This window comes from Crotalus tigris, unplaced genomic scaffold (genome assembly GCF_016545835.1).
Source record: "Crotalus tigris isolate CLP2741 ecotype Arizona unplaced genomic scaffold, ASM1654583v1 scf7180000017614.5298720, whole genome shotgun sequence".
Taxonomy (NCBI): Eukaryota; Metazoa; Chordata; class Lepidosauria; order Squamata; family Viperidae; genus Crotalus; species Crotalus tigris.
In genome coordinates, this window is record NW_024096513.1 from 1,657,522 (window position 1) to 1,680,089 (window position 22,568).

Sequence of the window (22,568 nt, forward strand, 5' to 3'; positions counted from 1 at the left end):
AATTTGGAGAGAAATTAATTTCTAATGAACAGTGTGCTTCTGTTTTGGCATGATTGCAAAATGTGAAATTAGGTGTTTGTATTAAGCAGGCTAAACTATTTTTTCCATGGCCCCATCCTCTCAGCTGCTCTCTTCTCCCCAGTTGATCAAGGCCTGAACTGGAAGGCGTTGTGTGCATGCGTGCGTGCATGCGTGCGTGCCTTCTAAACATCTTGCCCGAGGATCTCTCCACTTGGCCAGATTGACAGCGGAGCCTCTGGAGGCAGCTCCTTTGCAGAAGTGGGAGTGCCACAAGTTGCCCACATTGGTTTATGCTAAAGTCTCTGGGCACGTAGCAGGGCTCTCTGAATCAAAGGAATATGAGAACAGAGCAAAGTTGGGAAGGGGCTACCAAAGAAGCGCCTGACTATGGTTCTGCTCGGGCCGTAGCAATGGTGCTGTTGGGACCAGGAAGGGTTGCCAGCTGTGCACTTCGCACCTGGGGATTGGATGGACTTAAACTGGATACTTGGCTGTTGAGAGGGAGTTTGGGAAGAGGCTGGTTTAATGTGACGTTTCATGTGGGAAAACTTTAGATCTTGCTTAATGTAAGGTCCTGCCTCAACTCCTCCTCCCAAGAAAGCATTGTTTCAAAAGGAACTTTTATTGAGAGATAGTGATAGCAAGAGAGCAAAGCAAGATCTAAAGTTTCCCGCACGAAGAGTCACATTAAATCAGCTCCTTCCCAAAGTCCAGCTCAACAGCCAAATGTCCAGTTTAAGTCCATCCAATCTCCAGATGCGAAGTGATAAGCGCAGTTCCCAGGGGCTGTTCCTGTGGTTTTGTTTTTCTCTCTCAGTGTCCTCTTATCAAGTGGAGATAAGGCAGATGACCCATGGCACATTCCTTCTTCCGTTCACACCCAGAGGCATTAAAGAGGTAACGAACAAAGTGGAGAAAACCCAGATTCCCCCCCCCCCTCTAGCAGACCTGGCAGTTAAGGGCCATTCTCCCCCTCCCAGCAGAATGACAGACCCGAAAGCAGATCTAATAAGCAGAGTAAATGGCAATAGAGCTGAGGGATCCCTGCAAGTAGCCACCCCTCTTGCTTGTTGCAGAATTATGGTTATTTGATAAAACTGCAGTCTGCATTTGCACAAAATAAGTCTATTTGATGTGTTTGGTTTAATGTAATTTATGGTGCAGGATAAGGGGGTGGGTGGAAGAGGTCAGTCCAAAATACAAGCCAAAGATATGTTTGCAGCCTGTTCATGTTTTCACTTCCTTGGCAAAGCTGTTTCTCTGTGGGACGCTGTTTTTTTGGTTAAGAAGAAGCATCCCTCGTAGCAGCAGGAGTCCATGGCAGGGCCCTGTTGTCCATAGGCCCTCTTTCGTCCCAGTCCATGGGGCAGGTGGATCTCTTTCCCTGTCCATCAAGAGGTCTTCCTCTTAGAAGCAGGTAGTAACCGTGCTCCCCCATCTGTACCTGCTCCCCCAGAAAGGGTCTGGGTCTGCCAGAGTTAGTGACAGCCACAGGACTTCACCACCATGTTCCGCTTTTTCCTGAGGATAACGTTGTTGTTGCTGTCATAAAAGAGAACGAAGATGGCACTGAGCTTCGTGGGGGCACAGCAAGCCTTGGGAACAGCTTCGGGCTTCATCAGGTGGACCTACAGGGGAAGGAACACAGTCACTGGGGCAGGCAAAGCCTCTTTCCGCAGGGCTGAGCTTCTGGCCTGGAGCAGAAGGTCAAACCCTCCTCAAGACACCCCCTTGTCCACCGCCCCCTGGCCACCCTCCACAAGGAAGCGGAAATGCTTTAAAGAAACACTGGTTCCCAGGAGAAAATGCAGCAGTTTTCATGAGTGGGCCATTTGTCAGCACTGGCAAAAATATTTATTCCAAAAACTTTGAGGCTGCCGTTTATGTTAGAAGCTATTGCAAGGCATGGCTGAGGGGAAGAACAGCTGCTGCCTTCAGAGTCCCAACTGCTGTGGCAGAAGGAAGACCTGTCCCGCTGCAACTGGCGCTGGGAGACAGGCACAATTCTTGCTAAAACAGATGGGCTGTACATGCCCACCTCCCAAAGAAGAAAACGACCAACAGTCCAGGTTGCTGTTCACAACCTCCCTCTCTCCAGCAGTCACAATTGAGGTGGAGGCCACAAGTGTGCAATCCAAAGCCTGGCTCTTGTTGCTGTGTCTTGTGTCCACAATCCTCTTAAAAAGGGGGGACAGCTGAGAGCCAGTGGCCCCCAGGAGATGCTCAGAATAAGCCAACTAAGTGCAGGGTGTGGAGCTGCAATTACCGTCCCTTCTTCCTCATCCTGCATACCTTAGTTAACTCTTTTTAAAGGAAGCAAGTCTCAGGGATACTGGGGGTTTTGGGGTGGAAGGAGGAAGAAGGGAAGGGAAGGGAGGGAGGGAAGGAGGAAGGAAGGGTGAGGAGGAGAATTGCTTCCAGCCTTTTCTCACTGAGCTCACGTGCAGAAAGAGATTAGCTCTGCTGTGTGAAGTGGTCCTTTGGTGGTGAGCTCTGCTGGAGAAAGGCCCGCTTTGTCCCTAGCAGGCTGAGGCTCTCCCAACTTCATGCAGAAGAGACTAACTTTGGCCAGACAGCTTTTTTCCTTGGGGTCTGGAGGAAATGTTATTTACCTAGACTATGAGATCTCCATTTCTATCTTGGAGAGATCCAAAAAGGGACAAAATACAGCAAAGCTCAAGCCTTCTTCACACCAGATCACAAACAAGAGCAACTGGACTCCCTTTTTCGAGCAAGCCTCAGTTTGCAAGGGGATCTTAGTGAAGGCGAAGAGGGTTGCTGCTACTCTTCCACCAATAAGGGCTTGGGCGGGGACACCCAGGATCTAGCCCTCTCTCCTTCAGCCCCTGAGGTCCCCAGGGCAGTGGAGGGGAGAAGGCGCTGGACTGGAAAGGGGAGGCCGCCTCTGGTCTGTCTTCTGCCACAGCAGTTCCCTAGAGGGATTTGGGGCCAGACACTCCTCCCCATCTTGGTGTACTCCAGAAGAGGGTTGTTGTGGGGGAAATGGGGGGGGGAGTGCCTTGTTTGTCCCTTAGAACTCCTAGAGATAAATCCAACAAAAAATAAAATAGTACGATAAAGTAATACAATAAATTGCTGTCCATCTTCCCCAGTTGCTAAGAAGCCCTCCTGCTGCCTCCTGCAAAAGATACTGACCAGTGACTGGACGATGGCATGGTTGGTGGCGTTCATGGAGGAATTCAGGGGAAACACACACTCTCCATCACAGTAGAATGCGGGGTAACTCTGGGGGGCAATCACCCAGTCCTGGGGAGGATAAGGACGAAGGTAAGCCCCTGCACTCCTGCTGGCAGCTCAAAGGGAACTGGTGAGTAGGCCAGGCAACTGTAGTTTGGCAATTTCCTGAATCATCTGATACCAGAGACACCAGATTCAGAAGTTCTGGGTGCTCCTTCCCTGGAGATTTTCAAGAAATTGGACTGCTATTTGTCTGAAATAGTATAGTGTCTCTTGCTCAAGCAGAGGGTGGACTAGAAGACCTCTTTCCAACTCTATTATTTTATATTCTATGTTCTACACTTGGGGGCGGGGGGGGGAGGGGGGGCTGGGTAGTTAACATTACTTTCACTTCCAAAAGGTTAACCCTCAAGCTGAGCAGATGAAGCAAGAGTTACAACAGGCACTTTCCTCTTTGACTGAGGAACAGGGGCCTGGATTTATTTCTCTGAAGCCCTTTGCAGCAGCCCCCTCCGGCAGGAGCACCTTCACTCCCTAGAAGCCACAGAGCCCCTGTGGCAAAGCTGTAGGGTGGGCAGAGGTGCCTGCACCCACAGTTAATTTTTTACTGGGGACTGAAGATGAACAGAGTTAAAAATAGTTACCAGCCAATCAAAATCTTGAAACTTGACGTTCAACTCATGCCTTCGGCAGACCTGGCTGTACTCAGAAACATAGACATCATCTAAGGAAGGAAAAAGAGGTGGGTGTTCCTGTTATGGAGCTCTGCAACCAACAACGGGATCTCCAGCCTTTTGGTGCTGGGAAGGGGAACGTATCCCACAGCCCCACTCCCTGTGCCTGGCTTGGACTTCCAGCTGTCCTGCCCCACAGGGGAGGCGGCCACAGGCTTCCTTGCCAGTTCTTAGCCACAGCTCTGGGCGATAAAGGTGGGCAAGGGCTTGGCCCCAAGTGTGGCTCCTCCCTGCCCACAGCTGCTTTCTTGTGAGCCAGACCGCCCAGGCCGTGACACTGGCCTCAAGGGCAGCACTTTGAGGAAACCTTCCCTGGGCCACAGAGCTCCCCAAAGGAGGAGCAGATCCAAAAAGGCACCAGCTGAGCTGCCTTCGGATGCAAGGATCGGTTTTGCAACTGGCTCTTGTTAACCTTTCAGACTCCCAGGTGGGTCAAGAGAGGGCAGCGGCCAAAGAGCCACTGCCTGCTAGAGGCGGTCAGATGAGAACTGCTAGCAGGCACAGCTTGGCCCACCTGCATGCCAGGAAAATGGCTGCCCTCAACTTTCTTCAGGGTGGGGGAAGTTGACAGGTGCAAAAAAATGTGTTTTCCCTGCATTTGGAGTATGTTTGAGGGCCAAGCAAATTCTGCTGAAGCCTGGCGGGTGTGCAGCTGAATTTCCACTAGCCAGCACAGCCAAGGACGGCTACAAAGCTGCAGGTTGAAAAGGCTAATTCTGCATCTCCATCCAGACTTGATCGGTGTAAAGGAGTCTGTGATGCCTCCAGCTGTTTCTCAAGCCCTGAGCTGTCACTTGGTGGGCGGATGCAGCTCCAGGGTGTCCAGAGAAAGGGCAGAAACATCAAGAGAGCAGCACAGTGCTGTGCACAAAAACAGGTGGAGCTTGAATTGAGCCAAAAGTCTTCCTGTCTTTCTGCTTCTTACCAAAAAGCCCCGGGAGCCTGTTGGAGTGTGGGAAGTCGTGGGTCTTCCTGGTCTGCGGCCGTCGCTTTGCCTGCTTGGCTGCTCGGGGGAGCCTGACCTGGTTTTCACTCTCCTGGAAAAAGGTCACCACGAAGGGCTGCTTGGAACGTGGTCCTTGGCGACCCAAGAGGCCGGCCAGGCCTGGGTCCACACTCTCTCCTTCAAAAGCCAAAGAACAAACCCGGATGATGCTGCCCGACTAATAATGGAGCTCCTTCAGGTGATGAGCCTGGCAGCCCTCCCAGCAGGACTCCCACACTGGGGGTTGGGCTGGAACACCCAGTTGGAGGGAGAGGATTCAGAGATGCCCTCTGAAGCACAAGGTGGAGGGCTGTAGCAGTCACATTAGGGTGGGCTGTCTCCTTCCCTCCAAGCATCTGTCTCTCTAGCACAAAAGAAGGGAAAACAGAGTCTGCCCTAAAAACGGGTGCAAAGGAATTCTTATGGCCCTCAAATCCTGTGGGACTGCATGATTTCCAAAGAGAAATGCAATGCCCGGTGCATTGTTTGACATTAAATCCTTAAAAATGAATTGATTTATTGCTCCACCAGCTACTTTTTCTTACTATTGTTTTGCACAATGTTGGGACAATTTTGTCTCCAGAAAGATTGCAAGTCTAAAATTTAAAAAATAAAAAGATGTTAGGAAGCAAGAATGAACTAATTGGATAGGACTTCAGCAGGAATACCTTCTGTTGCCTGAAAACATGACCGATAAAGAGAAGGAGACAGAAACTTCTAATTAATACTGCAAGGGTCTAATTAATGCAAGGATAACAGTTATTTCTGAATAAACATTGTAGAAGGGAATGGGGGCAGACATGTGGATGATACAATACTGTTTCAGCTGCCTTGAAGAACATCTGTTTAAATTGAATTTAAATTCAATTCCTAGCTGACTGCAGAATTAAGGAGCATTAGGGAAGCAGGAACTTTTGATAGCGTCACATAGCAACATAATTGTCCATTCCTTTTAGATCAATGGTCCCCAACCTTTCTGGCTCCGTGGACTGGCAGCAGTGGTGGCAATGGCCGGTGGGAGGGAATGGTTTTGTGTACACGCACGCCACTTGCATGGACTGGTTCCAACAAGCTGCAGACTGGTACCAGTCCACGGACCGGAGGGTTGAGGACTCCTGCTTTAGATGAACCGAAGTTTCTATTTACTGAGTTGGCATCTCCCCATTACCTGTAATACCCACGGGAATCTCCTCCCTTCAAAGAGGAATGATAGAAAACTAAAATGGACAAAGCAATACATTAGCCTTACCATCCTCTGTCTCCACATAAAGTCTCAACCTCAAATTGTATTTCCGGTTCAACAACCAGTGGTTACTAGCAGCTGTGACATCGAAGGTCAGCCATCCATCCATGCCAGCCAGAGATTCCTGAAGATCTAAGAACATGCGCTGGGATTCCCTGGAGGAGTAGAAAGTATAGCTGAGCCTTTCAAGTTAAAATGGAAGCAGTAAATGGCCAGATGTTAACACAAACTGTCAGAGAGCTTTGGTTCTTGAGTGGTTTAAAAAAGGAATTAAGTAAACCCCACCCACCCATCCCCAGCCCTTGAGCGCACCCTTCCAGACTGAGATACCTGCTCTTGGGTTTGATCCCGCCCAATGGCAGGCTAGTGACAAGAACCACCGTTCTCATCTTCCCACATGCCTAAATTCTGACCAAGGAAAGCAGATCAGGAAAGCAGGCTTGACACAGAAAAGCCTGAAATCAAAAGTCTTGATCTCTTTGTACCTGTTTTGATGCTCTTGAATGACCTCGTAAATGCTGATGTGAAGGGTCTGATTAACATGGCAGGTGAAACTTTTCATCTTGTAAATTCGGAATTCGGCCGCCATGACAGTCTCCCCCGTCGGGATCTGAGTTAAGTCGAACCTGAATTCTTTCCAGTAAGGCTTCGGCTGCAAAATGTCTCTGTCCAGCTCAACTGAACACAGTTGCACACAACATTAAAAAAGCAAAGGCATTTATTTGGGCCTCCATTACTTACATTCTCGGCTTCAAATAAGCTCTCAAAGCTTATAAATTATTTTAAAAGTAAAATCCAAATTCAACTAATAATAATCGTTAATTAAAAGCAATGCAGCAGTCTAAAATACATTCGGATGGCTAAGAGAAAGTACAGTGAATAGGACAAATGATGTTCAATCAATTGGTATCACAAACAGATAAAAAGAAGACTAAAATAATGTTATCTACCTTGGTAACTATACTTGTAAAAATGATCTTGTAATAGCAGTTGATTGCAAATAGAGTATGAGATATAATGTGATGTGATTGCATAAAAGACAAAAGCAATTGTAATTTACTGAATTAAAAGTTTTCAAAATTAGGATTCTATTATATAATTTGGGTGGAAAAAGTGGTGAAGCACAGAAACCAGGACATTGTGAATCCCGCAATAGACATGAAAGCCAGATGGGCGACTTTGGGCCAGTCCGTCTCTCTCAGCCCACATGTCATGCTGTGGGGACAATTAAATTATTGTTGAAATCAATGGATCAAGACTCAGTTGATCTGGAAAAATTGGATCTGCGTTTGCAGAAAAATGCTAGGAAAAAACAAACTAAAATTTGAATAGAAAAGAAAACCATAAGGCACAGAGAAGGTTACTATAAAACTCATTTTAGGGAGAGCTATTCCCTTGTTGCTCTACAGTGATAGAAACCCTAGGATCAAGTTCTGATTGAATGGATGGAATTTTCCAGATTGTCTCTCCCAGTCTGCAGGTGACAGGAGCATAAAGCATAAGTGAGTTCCTGTTCAGAGAAGTTTACAGTTTGTCATGGCATCACTTCAGCCCTGCTTCGCTTTAAATGACATCCTGCCATAAAAGGAGGGGGGAGGAGTAAGGGGATGATAGGATGACAAGAACCAGAGGTGCCAACCAAGAACAGACCCTGGCGGTTCCAGGAACACGTGTGAGAACGGAATGCAAATATCCACCAAAGAGATGCCAAACTTTAGGACTGATACCAAAACACCTATTTTGAATACCACTGTACAGTTACGAAAGAACTGGGGGGGGGGGAGAGAAGGGAAAAGCATTCAAGTTTACACAGGAATATTCAGATCTGGCTTTGCTTACCCTGTAACCACTTGGCTTTAGTAAAAGTATACCTTTTGCCACAAATGGAGTCAAGGGTCTATCTTTCCTAAATGCCCAAACTGGGACAGGACTGACACAGAATTTCAGGTTAGGGAAAATGCGCGTATAAGATCTAAGATGAGGTGTCCAACCTTGGCAACTTTAAGATCTATGCATGTCCCCAGCCAGCACTCCCAGTTCCGGGAATGGAAGCCCACAAGTCTTGAAGTTGCCAAGATTGGATACCAAGAGATGGAAGCTACAAGTGCCTGGTGAGTTAAGGACAAAACTGGTCACATGGAGCCTCCTTGTGATTGTGATATAACAACTTATAAGAAAGGTGTGTGGGGGGGGAGGCTCTAATATGAGGCCTGGACAAAATAACCAACAATAAATTAACAGCAGCAACACAAAGGAAGGTGTGCCTCCAGAACATCTATAGACCCTTTTGTCTACTGACAGCCAGACCAAAAATAGTTCTGAAGCTAAATGCACTGCAACACGCAGTCCTTAAGAGCAAGATTGCTTCAAATCCTGCTAAAGGGTCCAACGTAAATGCTGTGTAAGATGGAGGCAGTGATGAGCCCCATACAAGGATAAAGCTAGTTGTATAGTGCCTCCTAGTGGTCAGCAGCAGATTCCCACCTATTTACTTTTCATTCAAATGAAACCCTGCAAGAAGACTCCCCCCCCCCCATCCCAGATTCAACTGTGTTCTTATTCCAGCATGTCAAGGCATCTTTGTGGGAAAGAATGGCCGTAGGGAGGATTCAGTGGCTTCTCATGGAAAACCACCAGTGCACTCCCCTCCCCCCCTTTAGATGAGATCTAATCTCTATTCAGGGATTGTATCCAAAATGTGCCCCACCCAAGAAGACTCTTCTGGCTGACACTGGGAAGAAGAGGCTCCATCTGGAAAGGGTCTAGGAGGACTCATTGCAACCAGGTGGGCATGACCAAATAGGCGTGGCCATTGAATGCTGCCAGGTGGGCATGGGTGAGTGGGCGTGGGCAGCTCAAAGTGAAGGAATAGGTGCAGCCCACTCGGGGCAGATGACTTGGGGCAGGTGGGTGGTTGTGGTCAAGTGGACGCAACCATGTAAGTGTAGCTGGCTAGGGCGCACCAGGTGGGTGTGGCCAGGTAGGTGCAGAACAAGTCGCCGCAGACAACTGGAGGTGAAGCCAATTCGGCATCCCACCAGACCAAAAATCACCCAGAGATGTACTGGCAAACACAAAGCAGGGAAGCGGGAACATGTGAAAGGCAAAAGGTGAATTCCCCCCACCTTTAGCCAAAAAAGCTAATACAATCCTGGGTTGCATAAACAGAGACATAGAATCAAGATATTAGTACCACTTTATCAAACCCTAGTGAGGCCACACCTGGAATACTGCAATCAGTTTTGGTCACCATACAACAAAAAAGATGTTGAGAGTCTGGAAAAAGTTCAGAGAAGAGCAACTAAAATGATCCAAGGCCTGGAAACTAAAACATATGGACCTGGGTTTGGCTAGTCTAAAGAAAAAAAGAAATAGGGAGACATGATAACAGTATTCCAGTATTTGAGGGACTACCACAAAGAAGAGGGGGTCAAATTATTCTCCAAAGCACCAAAGGGAAAGACAAGAAACAATGATCAAAGAGAGAAGCAAGGAAAAAGTTCCTGACAGTGAGGACAATTACCCAGTGGAACAGCTTGCCTCCAGAAATCGTGGGTGCTCCATCACAGGAGGTTTTTAAGAAGAGACTGGACATTCACCTGTCTGAGATGGTATAGGTTCTCCTGCACGAGCAGGGGGCTGGACTAGAAGACCTCCAAGGTCCCTTCCAGCTCTGTTCTGTTCTGTTCTGTTCTATTCTTTTTTTCAGCCATACTTACTGAAACCTTTAGCTATTAACAAAGAGCCATTTAACTTCCTCTTCCCTAAATCTTTGGCCACCTATTGCCTAGTCCAGAGGTCCCCAAACTTTTGGACACCAGGACTGGTTCTGTGGAGAAAGGTTTTTCCACGGACCGGAAAGTGTGTGATTTTGTGTGCTTCCTGCATCCCATGGATGGGGCTTTGCTTGTTTGTGGAGACTGGTTGCTGGCATGCCGTGGCCTGGTACTGTTCCATGGACTGGGGGTTGGGGACCCCTTGTCTAGTCTGAGCCACAGGCCCTCTCGGAGTTGCTGACAGAAGGACATTTGGAGGAAGGGAAAGAAACAAGACTTTTGGAGTGCAACAGAGAGTAACAACCACTCAAAGGGTCTCACCTTGCCATGATAATGCAAATAATCCAGGACAGGTCGGCCATTTAACTCGTCCAGCGTGATGAAAAACCCATCCCATAATCGATTTAGATAGTCAAGAGATACAGAATAAATAATCTACTGTTTTTTTCTACCACATATTCAGGATGCATTTCTCGGGTTTTTTAAATTTCTATTGGTCACTGCTTTGGAGATAATGTTACTGTTGTAGGGCATGTGGCAGGCTTTGTGACTTCATTTCTCTTCCTTCGGCGCCTGCTTTGGCCGCCTGTCCTGGAAAGGTTCCCCCTCCCCCCCCCCAGAAGCCAGGGAGGCTGAAGACCGCTGAGCGATTCTGCAGTGAGGCCCAGGAAGTCCCCAGGGAGACCTTGCTCCATCCAGGAACATCTATCCGAATCCTCTTTTCCTTCAAAACCAAATTCTTTTTACCAAACAGAATTCAGAACTGGTAGACAAAAAAGGAGCGAGAGGTGGTCTGGTTGATCCCCAAGCAAGGTGAGAGAGAGGGCTGAAGTTCTGCGGGAAGGGAGCTTGAGATCCGGTTTTGCAGGGCTTTAACACACCACAGCCCAGACTCTCTTCCAAAGAATACGAAGCTTGTGCTGCTTTCGCACAAGTCAGAACTTGCTTCCTCCACAGCCCCAGCCCACCTTCAGGGGAGAGACGGGAGGCTGGTTTCCCACCGCCTGACTCCACCCGTTGTTTCAGGGTGGGCACTTCAAAGATTCTGCACAAGGTGCCTCTGCGCAGACTGACTGCAGGACAGAAGGAACGGGGCACCTGAGGAAGAACAGCATCTTCTCCACTGGTGTGTGTGTGTGTGTGTGTGTGTGTGTGTGTGTGTGTGTGTGTGTGTGTTGAGGAAGCTCATTTGCAGCACCCAGAAAGGAAGGAACTCCCCCCATAGTGCAATGGGCAGCATGTATACATTCAACAAACAAAGGTATGAGAGGAAGTGCTAGTGCAGCGGTTCTCAACCTATGGGTCGTGACCCCATTTGGGATCGATCGACCATTTCAAGAGGGTCGCCAAGCAAGGCTGTCCGCCATTTTTTCCCCTTTTCTGGCGGGTGCCTTATCTCCCTTGGGCTGGGCCAGCTGGTGGCCCAGCCGGTGGTCGGCCTGCTCCGTCTCTGCTGCTTGCCAGCTACGCCTCGCTGGCGCAGGAGGTGGCACCACGCATGCACGGCGCTTCCGGGCAGGGAAAGTCCTCGACTTACGACCGGTTTAGTCCTCGACTTATGACCGGTTTAGTCCTTGACTTACGACCGGCTGGGGTCGTGGCATTAAAAAGGTTGAGAACCACTGTGCTAGTGGAAGAGGCAGAAGAGAGCTGGGAGCAGAGGATGGAGAGATCACCCAGCAGGCAATGCCTGAGAGACCACCCTAAATTTTGCTTCAGAGGGACACAACTATTTTATTACAGTTTGCAAAATGACAATTTAAGGCTGCCTTGTTCCTGGGCTAGAGATGCATCAAGGACAATGTTGTGTAGCAGAGGAGGACAGTGAGGATTGTGGAACATGATGGAGCTACAACTGGGGACAGGGCTGGGTCTCCTCCTGAGAAGCCTTACAACACTGGACTCATTCCTTCCACAAAGGAAAGATGTGGTGGGCCTGAAGAGTTTCACTCCTTGTTGGTGGTCATCATTTTCCTTGGACCCTAAAAACCTGACCCCCCCCCATGTTTGGAATGGATACACACCAACCAGATAAATCCTAAGGAATCCTCTCTAAGCAGCCTTCGAGGAAGTGGGATCTGCTGGGTTCTTAACTTTTCCTTGAGGAAGACCAGCAGATCCTCTGCACTGGGGCAAGGGTGAAAGTGGGCACCCTCTCTTTCTATTTGAGAAAAAAAAAAAAAAACCATCCTTGGTTCAGCACGGAGTAGGGCACCCTTGAGAGCCAGGAGCATCCAAGAAAGGAATCTTTCATAGTTTATGTTTAAGAGATATGATCCGTTTTGGCACCCTGACTTACACCCTCTGCTCCAAAGAGCATTTTCTATGGTATTCTGAAGAAAATAAACATTTGTTAAATGCCTTCATGATGTACAAAATGTTTCTGAATGCTTAAAAACATAAATCTAATTAGAACTTCTAAGGGAAGTGAAGGCTGGCTCAAGGACCCCTTCCTGGATGAAGATGAAAGGGTCAGTGTTTGTTTTTCAGAGGAAATTTAAATCCAAGCTCTTGGAATTAATGCTTTCCCTCTGGAAAATGCAGGGCTGTTCTGAGACAGGCCTTTCATTCATGCCCTGGAAAGGGGAAGGAGAAAGCGAGGGAACAAATGGGCAGGAGCTCTGTTACTCTAGCGAGTTTACATGTATTCTGCGATGACTGATATAACTACGAGCCAATTAAACTTTCAGCTTAAAATACACCTAATTAACCCTAATTATTATTGCAAAAGTAAAAGCCATGGTGTTCTTAGAGGACAATAGCATCATCCATTCCACCTTTTGTAAAATTAGGTGTTACTTGAACAAATTCACTTTGTGTTTTTCTCCTGGAAGGACCCTCTTTCATTGGGGCTTTTAATGTAATTGGACCTTTGTTTAATTCTTGTACATTTCCCTAACATTAAAAGAGCCCACTTTGATCCAGCATGTGGCCAAAGACCCTCTTTGCTCCTCCTCAGCTCCAATGCTGCCCAATTTCGTGCCCAAACCTCAAAGCAGAAGCTCCAGTTCAGGAGCAGCCTGTGGAAATCGGCTCCTGCCAAGATTTAATTTAAAAAGTCTAAAAATCTTTTAAAATTGTAAGCCGCCCAGAGGCACTTGATTGAGTCCAGCAGCTATAGAAATTGAATGAATTAATAAAATAAATAAAAAGTGAGAAAGCTGAAGGTGAATTGATGGCACAGGTAATACTGCAAAGATGCTCAGCAACTCCTCTGTTAAAGTCAAGGGGCTTAATAATAATAATAATAGTAATAATAATGATAAATTTGGAAGGGACCTTGGAGGTCATCTAGTCCAACCCCCTGCTCAGGCAGGAAACCCTTTACCATTTTGGACAAATGCCTGTCCAGTTTCTTCTTAAAAACTTCCAGTGTTGGAGCATTCATCGCTTCTGGAGGCAGGTTGTTCCACTGGTTAATTGTTCCACCCGTTGCTTCTTGTCCTACCTTCAGGCACTTTGGAGAAGAGCTTGACTCCCTCTTCTTTGTGGCAGCCCCTGAGATTTGGAACACAGCTATATTGTCCCCCCTTGTCCTTCACTTCATTAAACTAGACATACCCAATTCCAGCAGCCTTTCCTTATATGCTTTAGCCTCCAATCCCCTAATCATCTTTGTTGCTCTTTGTACTCTTTCTAGAGTCTCAATATCTTTTTTACATTTAATCTGGGATGATCATCTACTGGCGGGAGGGGGAGGGAGCTTGATGGACCAGGTTGCCCCTTTTGAATAGAATAGAATAGATCTGGAAGGGACCTTGGAGGTCTTCGAGTCCAGCCCCCTGCTCAAGCAGGAGAACCTATACCATCTCAGACACATGACTGTCCAGTCACTTCTTAAAAGCCTCCAATGATGGAGCGCCCACGATTTCTGGAGGCAAGCGGTTCCACTGGTTAATTGTCACTGTTCTGATGCAAGGAGCAAAGCTGCTCTTGGAAGGTGCTGCTTTCTCAAGTACTCCTGTCTTTGCTTGAGCAATTCAATATTCTGCGTGGACAACTCCAAATCCAATAGAAAAGAGAAATGTGAGCGAAAAGTTTCTGCAAAACAGGCAGCTGCTCTTTTCTCGACTTCAGGGCTGACAGGGATTGCAGATGTGGGAGGATTCTGCAGACTTTTGGAAGTCTGATTTAGCTGCAGTCAGTCTGTCCTAGGGTTTGCATAACCCCTGTTATTTTGCTTTCTTATCACCAAGAAATCATGCTTCCCTTCACTGGCAGTTTGCCAGCAAATTCACTCTGTGTTTTTCTCTTGGAAAGACCCTCTTTCATTGGGACTTTTAATGTATCGGTTCTTTGTTTTAATCCTTGCACGCCATCATGAGTCCCAGGTCAGTGAGCGGCCCCAGAAATGGCAGAGTAAATAGATTTTAAAAGAAATCAAACCTTTCCAAAGCACCAAGTGGATTCAGGAATCTTATGATCAGTGCACATATTTAGCACATAGGCTCATCATTTTGTTAGCGGTTAACAGCGTAAAGCTTTATTTTTGCTTATTCTCTATACGCTTTTTAAAGTGCATACTAAAAAAAATTTCTGCAGATCCACACAAAATGAATTTTATTTCTCTGCCAGTTTCATTATATTTTTAGCCATGTGCCCCCCCCCCGATCTCAATGTGTATATGTGTGTGTGTATGTGTGCGTCTTTGTGTGTACTATTTTATTCTGTAAATTACACCTCTACTGCAATTAGACTAGTCCCAGATGCCCTGGAGAGCCCCATGTGCCCTTTTGAGATGCTAAATTAAAAGGAAATGCTGGTAAGCTGAACCACATAAAGAATTGGGAGCCTTAAAATAATCGGAATGAGGTGCAGAAGGAATTCTATCTAGCGGAAACAAAGCCAAGAGGGATGCTAAGGCAACCTTTGCCTGGAAGGGAGAGCAGGGTCCACCAGGCCTTAAGTCTGCACATCTCCCCCCCCCCCCATTACTTTCACTGCTTCTGCATCCTAGAAGTAAATCTTAAGGGCACAAAGGCGATGGGGCCCCACGGCAATCTCATCCAGCAGCAGCCAACTTTTGATTGCTGCCCCCACCCCAATGAATGGGGGCAAGTCGAGGGGATGCCAGAGGAGCTGCACCCCTGAAATGGCTTCAGAGACTTCCTTGCTGGCTGGCTGGCTAGGGTCTCATTCCTCCATTCTGCAAGCAAAGCACAACTCCTGGACTTATTCTACACACCAGCAATGCCAACTATTCCTCAGCCTAAGTTTTCTACCTTGCTAAGGAGAAACTGCAGCCCTTAATGGCCCCTCAAGTTCCTGAAATCTTTCCATCCATGTCTTCACAACTACTGTACAAAGCTAGAACCTTGATTTTTAAGGGGGAAAAACAGAAGTTGGGATTATGAAAACAGGAAATCCAGAACTGCTTCCACTTTCTTCGTGTCTGATCCTGCACAGCCCTGCAGCCCCCACTCAGGGGCTGATTTTCTACAGGGGATTTTTTGAAATCGCAGAGAGATTAACAATCTGGCCTGGCAGACCCAAAACCGCTTCCTCTGGGCCTGCCCCAAAGACACTGTGGTGCCTCCACCTTGGAGAGAGCCTTCACAGGTCAGGTGGGCAGAGACAACCCGCCTCCCCACAAGCCCTCCTGGACCACTAAGGACTAACGAGGGGAGAAGGGAGTTGCTCTGCTGCCAGACGCCTTCCTTCCGAGGTCCCAGCAGCTGCAGCTCGCCTGATGCAGCCCTGAGAAGAGCTGGAGCATCCTTTGACCGGACGTCCCCCCTGGGTGAGGAGGGCCTGCAGCCGGAGCAGAGGGAGAAAGAGAGCCCCCTCAAGGGCTAAAAGGGAAACGAGGAGGAAACCTTAGAGCCGGAAGGGACCTTGGAGGCCTTCTAGTCCAGCCCCCTGCCCAAGGCTGGAGACCTTATTCTAATCTCAGAATGGCCAAATGCAGCCTCCCCCCCCCAAGCCGGATATTGAGGGCAAGCCACTGGAGGAGCAGATGCAGATACTTTCCCCGCAGGGTTTAATGTGGCAGTAAGACGAATCTCAAGTGGGCTCTGGGGGGTGGGAGACATGCTGCAGGGGGAGGAGGTCAGGGTGGGACAGGGAAGCGTTGAGCAGGAGCTGGCCGAGTGGAGGCTGAATGCTCACCCATTCTCAGGGGAGCTGACTGCAGCTTCCTGGGGGCAGGAAAACCTTCACATTTCTGGCAAGAGCCCCCATCTTTGGGAACGGTGCAGCCCAGCTGAGCCGGGCATAAGACCCCTTGCAGGCATCTGATGATTTTGCAAGGAGGGGGGATATTGCAGCTGCCCCTGCTGAGCACCTTTTTTTGGGAGGGGGCAAATGCAACACAGGAATACCTTCCACAGAGAACCTTCCATTGGAGATGGTGAGGTGTTCAAAAGTCAAGCCAGCTTGTTCCCGGAAGGCCCAGCTCACCATTCTGAGGACATAAGCAAGTGATTAAACTGGGTGGCTCCCCCACATTCTTCATTTCCCAAAAATATCTTCCGTGGACAGAAAGCTGCTCCCAGAAGACAACCTCAGTTTCCTCTTGGCGTTAGGCTTCTGCCGTTCTTGTGGCCGAGATGGGCAGCACAATACAGTTGCCATTTCCGTTGGCAATCCAGGCTGCTGACGGGCATCCTAAGGCTAATATGCCATTGGCTGTTTTTCTGATGCAAGAACAATGTTTTCCTCTTGGGATGTCACCACAGGCAGGCCTGCTCTGCGGTCGCTTTGATGTGCATATGAAGAGTTGCAGATGGAGAAATACACCAGAATCTACTTGGGATGGGAGTTGGTTGGTCGGTTTTACTTTTTGGGTTTTCTCCAGAAAAAAAAGCATTGCAATGCCATAAAGGCGGGGGGGAGAGATTTCTTTTTTAACTAATGCAAAATTAGCAAGATTTTTATTTTTGCAATTGCCACTTTCATAATTTAATGAAATATTAAAACTCATGACTTTCCTAATACTCCATTGAAGCCAGTGATGACTTATAACTTCTAAATCATCAAAAGGGACAGCCTTACTAACTAGGAGGAGGCAGCATATAAATGAATGAAATAAGTAATAATCGCAAATAATTCTAAAAGGAATAAATTGATATGCTGGAGCATAGGACAACGTAGGCTGGACTTTAGCAAAGAGTTTATTTCAGCAGATCCGTTTGTGGTGGCAGTGATTCTGGGAGCAATCTCATCGTGGGCTCTCTTTTCCTGCTATTGTGGGAAGGGTTGCTTTATTTTGCCCTCCCCCAGAAGAAATACTTTTGTTTAAGAGCCACGCAGCAATTCTGAGAAGAGTCACTGGAGATGGCTGGCCAGTTGAATTAACCTTTCTGTCTCAGCAGAGTTAGACCAGCAATTTGGAAGAGAAATTAACAACAGAATCACAGCATTGGAAGGGACCTTAGAGCAGCCATCCCCAACCTTTCCAGCTTGGCAGACAGCGGGACGGGGAGGGGAGGGAAAGAGAGGGGATGGTTCCATGTGAGTGGCAGATGCCTGCTGTTCATGCATGTTCCAGCTTGTTCCAAACGGGCCACGGGCAACTAGTGGGCCGTGAGCCGGGGTTGGGGATCCCTGCCTTACAGGTCTTCTAGTCCAACCCCCCCCCACACACACACAAGCAGGGGACCCTATCCCATTCCAGACAAGTGGCTGTTCAGTCTCTTCTTAAAAACCTCCAGTGATGGAGCACTCACAACTTCTGAAGGTGAGCTGTTCCACTGATTGTTTAATTAACGATTGTTAATTAATTGTAAATGAATTGGGACACATCTTTTATACATCACAGACTGGATGCAAGGACAGAGATGGTTCGCTTTTTACAGATCAGATGCTGAGGAAATTAGATTTATGAAAAATCTGGTTCACTCAGGACCTCCTCCCTCCCAGCAATACTTTTACTGAGTCAGTGACATTACAGCCATTTTTATCCAGCACAGTCTAGTGCCCCTAATCAAGGATCGGCCCTTTGCCTGTAAACCTCAATCCTCCATCCAGGGAGTCATTCCTCCCCAGAGAAGGTCAAAGACCCAATGCCCCATGGCGATCCTGGGGAGATAAGCCTCTCCTTGGGCTGGAGGCCAAGCAGCCCCGAAGCTCCAGGGCTCTGCAACAGGTTTGCTCGCTCCCAGAATCCTCTTCCCCCACTCCCAGCAAATGCACAACTCCTCCCCCCCCCAAAGTGCAGTTTCGCAGGATTTCGGAGCCTGGAGCTGCCTAAGCTGAAACTAGCCAGATCAGTTGTTGGGACAGGCCAGGGCCAGGCAAGGGTACCACTCAATCTGCTGCAGAAATAACAGGCAAGAACCCATTGCAGCCCCCCCCCCCTTCCCAGTCCTGCTTCTGGAGACAACAGCTCCCAGTGATGGGGCAGCTCAGAGTTGGCCCCACCCAAACATACACACTACAAGAGGCTCCTTCTCGGTGCAGGCATTAGTGCTTTCATTAACTTCCCAGCTGCCCTCTGGCAAAACACAACCCGCCCTGCAGAGACCCTGGCGTGGCTTCCACCCCAACAGCAGCCCCCCACCCATCAGACGGAACCCAGTTCAGGGGGGAGGGGCAGGGAAGGGCAAGCTACCCTCCGCCGGAGAGGATCGGCTGGAAAAGGCAGCCCAGCCCAACAAGGGAGCTGGCAAGGGAACAGCTGCTCTTCCCGGATTGCCCAGATGTGTTTCAGTAAGTCAGCAGTTCGGCAGGGCAGGAACAGGCCCGACCAGATTCCGCCCCTTCTGTGCCTGCAGTCTCCACGGTTGGCCAGAGTCGCCCAAGGTGGCTGCTTACACCTGCTGAGGATGGGGGGGGGGGAACCACCTGCCAGTCTAGCCCCTTACGGCCCCCTCGTGCCAGCTCTCGCCGACCGGGGACTCCCGGCGGGGCAGAGGGAGCTCTCCTCCTCCCGGCTTCGGGGGCGGCAGGCCCGGCTGAGGAGCCGGGAGGGGGCCGCGCTTCGGCCGAGCGGCGCGGGAACGGAGAAGGGGAGGGAGCGGCCGGCGGGCCGAGTCTCTGCGGGATCTCTTTCGGCTAATAGCCGCCGCGGTCAGTCGGGCAGCTGCTCCAAGTAAGCCCACCCGGAGCCCTTCAAGGACCGACCCTCTCGGGGGCGCTCGCAGCCGCAGGCGGAAGGGCCGCCCCCTCGGCGAACCGGCCGCGGACGCCCTCCCGGCCGCCAGCAGCGGGGCCCCCTTGAGATGGGGGGCTGCTCCCCCCCGACCCTCTGGGCTTCTTTCCGTCCCCAACGGGAGAATCAGCCACGCTTTTCAGCTGGGCTCACACGGCGCTTAAATCCCGGTAAGAAAACGCCCTTGCCTCGTCCGCCCGCCCTCCCCCAACGCCCCGGACCCCGAGCCCTCGCGCGTCGCCTGGGCAGGGCTGAGCCCGGAGCTCCCGGGAGCGACCCGGCCGGGACCCCGCAACGGCCCGGAGGCCGCACCTGCCCGGCCTTGGGGATCCCTCCCGGGCCCGCGCCCCCCAAAGGGCTCTCCCGGCCCTTCGCCGCTCAGGGCGAAGCTCCGGCATTCGCGCTCCCGTCCAAAGCGCCCCGAGGGGAGCCGGCCGGCCGTCCCGGGCCCGGGGGCCGCGCGCGCCCGCCTCGCCCGACGGGACTTACCCAGGTTGACGAAGCTCACGACCGTGTCCGCGCCGTCGGCGGCGCCGCTGAGCGCGGGGCCGGCCCGGGCGTCGTCCTGCCGGGCCAGGGCGCGGTACAGGCCCAGCATGAAGAGCGGCGGGGCGGCGGGGCGGGGCGGGCGGCGGCGGGGTCCGCCGGGCAGGCCCAGGAGCGCCAGCACCTCGCGCTGCAGCAGGCGCCCGCTCAGCCGTCGCGGGCCGGCGGGCGGCGGGGCCGGCGGGCGGCGGGCGAGGGCCTGGCGGGGCTGGGCCGCCGCCGGCAGCAACGCGGCCATCAGGAGTAGCGCCGCCGCCGCCGCCGCCGGGCCCGACGAGAGGCGCATGGCGCCCGCGCAGCGCAGGTGGGTCCGAGCGCCGCGGCCGTCGGGCCGGCCCTTTAAGCGGCGGGCGGAGGCGGAGGCCGGTGGGGGGAGGGGGACGCGATCCAGCTCCTCAGATGCGCTGGGTGGCCGCCCGCCCCGTCCCGTCCCGCCCCAGCTGCGGCGTCCGCGAGCAGGGCAAGTAAAGGCAGACGGCAGGGCCGGCGAGGCAACCTAGCCGGCCGTTATCACTGCCACGTCGCGGCCCCTGCCCGCTCGGCCTCCGCCGTCCAACCTCGTCCTCCAGCTCCGGCCGCAGACGTGGGCCGAGCCTCCCGCTACGCCTCCGACGGCCCCGGCGACCGGGAAGGACGGGAGTTGCCGTCCCCGACAGGCAGCCGGGACTCCCTTCCCTGCCGGAGCCCAGGCCCGGAGCCGCCCTCTGCCGGAGTCGGGATGCCGGTTGAGGCTCGTCCTCCGATCCCGCCTTCCGTCCCTCGGTCCCTCGAGGCTCCATCCGCCGAGTGACTGGACACGTTTCGAGTTTCCCAGTAGTCGAAGTCGTTCCGGCGTCTCCCGAATCCAACCAGCCGGTCCGCCTCCGAAGGAGAGGTTTAAGCGAGAGGGTCGAGGAGGAAGAGTCCGAATCCTCACCCCCCCCCCGGGAGGTCCTGGACCTGAGCAGGGCTGGTCGGTGCCATCCTCCTTGGGCTGCCCGGACCAGAAGATCAACTTCCCAGAAGGCTAAAACCTACTTTTATTGAGATTGTCTGCAATAATCAAATTTTTCAAATCTGATTGTGCTGAATTTCCTTCTTATCTTCCTATGAATCAGCGAGGCGGCTGCCCTGAGCCACTTCCACATTTTCTCTTCTGGGTTTGAAAAATTCTTCAGCCCCTTTTGCCTCAGAAGTAGGCTCTCCACTGAGGCCATCTTACTCTTTACACCAAGGAAGCTTTTGCTTCCCTCCGACTCTCTATGGACTTTGACAGAGCAGCATTATTTGTATTTGCGGTACTTATTAGGCAACCAGGATAAATCTTTCTGAAAAGTAGCAAAATTCTGCTACGTTTTGTACAAGCTTTGCCCATAAATGGCTGCCCACAGTCATTGATGTGAGAGGATCATTTTCCTTTGTTTTACTGAATATATTATTATTGGTCAATGATTGAAATAAATTTCTGTTCCTTTCTGTGGACAGCCAAGAAAACAGACCAATGAAAATGGACCAAATCAAACAAATCACCCAGAGTTCTCGGTGAAGGCACAAGTGACCAGCTCCAAATTTTTCTACTTTGGACGTGTTATGCTCTCTGGAGAAGGCTCCAATGCTGGGAAAGTGGAAGGAAAGAGCAGCAGAGTTGGACTAGGTTGTGGTGGCAATGAGTGCACTGTTGGAGGACCAAGCTGGGGAACGGAGCCATCTGGATAAAATCTATCTGTCTGGTTGCTAAGAACTGACCCCGACTTGACAGCACAGAATCAAAATCAGCCCCAAGGGGGAAAGCCCACCCGAATGGATCCTGCCTGCCTAGAAGTGCCCTGGAGTTGAACGTGGCCCTCGGCGAGGAGGAGGGGGAGGGGGAGGAGGAGCCAGGGAAGGGCATCCAACTGTTGTGGGAATCTAAGTGTTGGCTGAGCACGTTCTATGAACCAGGCTGACATTTATGCTGATCTGTAATTTGCTTGCATATTACGCTTGGAGCACTGAAAAAGAAAGCAGCACAGGAGGAACTGGCTGCAGTTTCCAGGCTAGTGGGAAGGTAGGTGCCTGGACTGGCTGAGGCTGCTCCCCCAAGCGCTCAATTAAATGTTGGAGAGGCAGGAAAGTTTGGAAGACAACTCACTGACCACACACTTAGATAACTCATTCTGTTAGTTTTGCTTCAAAACTCAGGAATCATTTCTGCAACAAGCAGTATTCATTCCCAATGTCGAAAGGAGTGGGCTAATGGAAAATGTCCCTGGTTAAACTGTCTCAGTTGCCCACTGAGTGGAAAGGTAGCGGATGTGGGTGACAAAGACCATTTTTGAATGGCCACGAGCCGAGCAACTGAGCAGCTGCTCAAGGGAAACTGGTGGAAACATTGCCTAGTAATCAACTGGCTAGCCCGACAGGGCAGCCTTTGGCCTGCCTTTTGAAGCAGGTTTTGGCATCCGGGTTCTTGCCCTTGATCTTTGGAAGAGCTCCTGGAGACTGAGGTGTTCTGAGCAGAGCAGCCAAAAAGGATTTTTAGCAACTATGAGAAAAGATGGCTGCAACTGTACAGCGGCACTTCTCACATCCCTGAAAGGAACTTGGAAACTAATTTGCAGAGTAACGGATTGGCTGTGGCCCCAAATGAACATCAGTAAAAAGATCCTGGAGTCTGAGACTAGAACCAGGGGCTCGGACGGGGGGAGGTGTCCCCCTCCTTGGAAGAGTCCAGGAAGAAAGTAGAGGGCAATCAGATGCATGCATGAAGGTAGTGGATTGTTTTATTGTAGTCAAAAAGCAGAAGTGGCAGTCAGGAGGGAGAAAGAGGAAGAGCTAGGAAGCATCACAGTCGCAATTCCTGTCCTATTTGGGGCTTTCCAAATTCTTAAACCCTCAACCAGGCAGGACAGGAAGTGTCTAGCTGGCTCCCTGCATCTGAAGAGTCCCCAGTAGGACAAAAATGGTTGTGTGGGGCCTGGCGGCCACTGTTAGCTGAAAACACCGTGCAGGATAT

The 22,568-nt window shown here is 50.5% G+C and overlaps 1 protein-coding gene across 1 annotated transcript; it reads right to left on the bottom strand.

Annotated features, from left to right (window-relative positions):
* Positions 1-1,145: 1,145 nt before the first annotated feature.
* On the bottom strand, positions 1,146-8,675 carry BMP8A (bone morphogenetic protein 8a). The gene is made up of 6 exons (XM_039328110.1): positions 6,667-8,675; positions 6,188-6,336; positions 4,879-5,076; positions 3,864-3,943; positions 3,178-3,288; positions 1,146-1,649 (listed from the first exon to the last, which is right to left on the bottom strand). The coding sequence occupies exons 1-6, from the start codon at positions 6,768-6,770 to the stop codon at positions 1,500-1,502; spliced, it is 792 nt and encodes a 263-aa protein (XP_039184044.1). The 5' UTR covers positions 6,771-8,675; the 3' UTR covers positions 1,146-1,499.
* Positions 8,676-22,568: the final 13,893 nt, after the last annotated feature.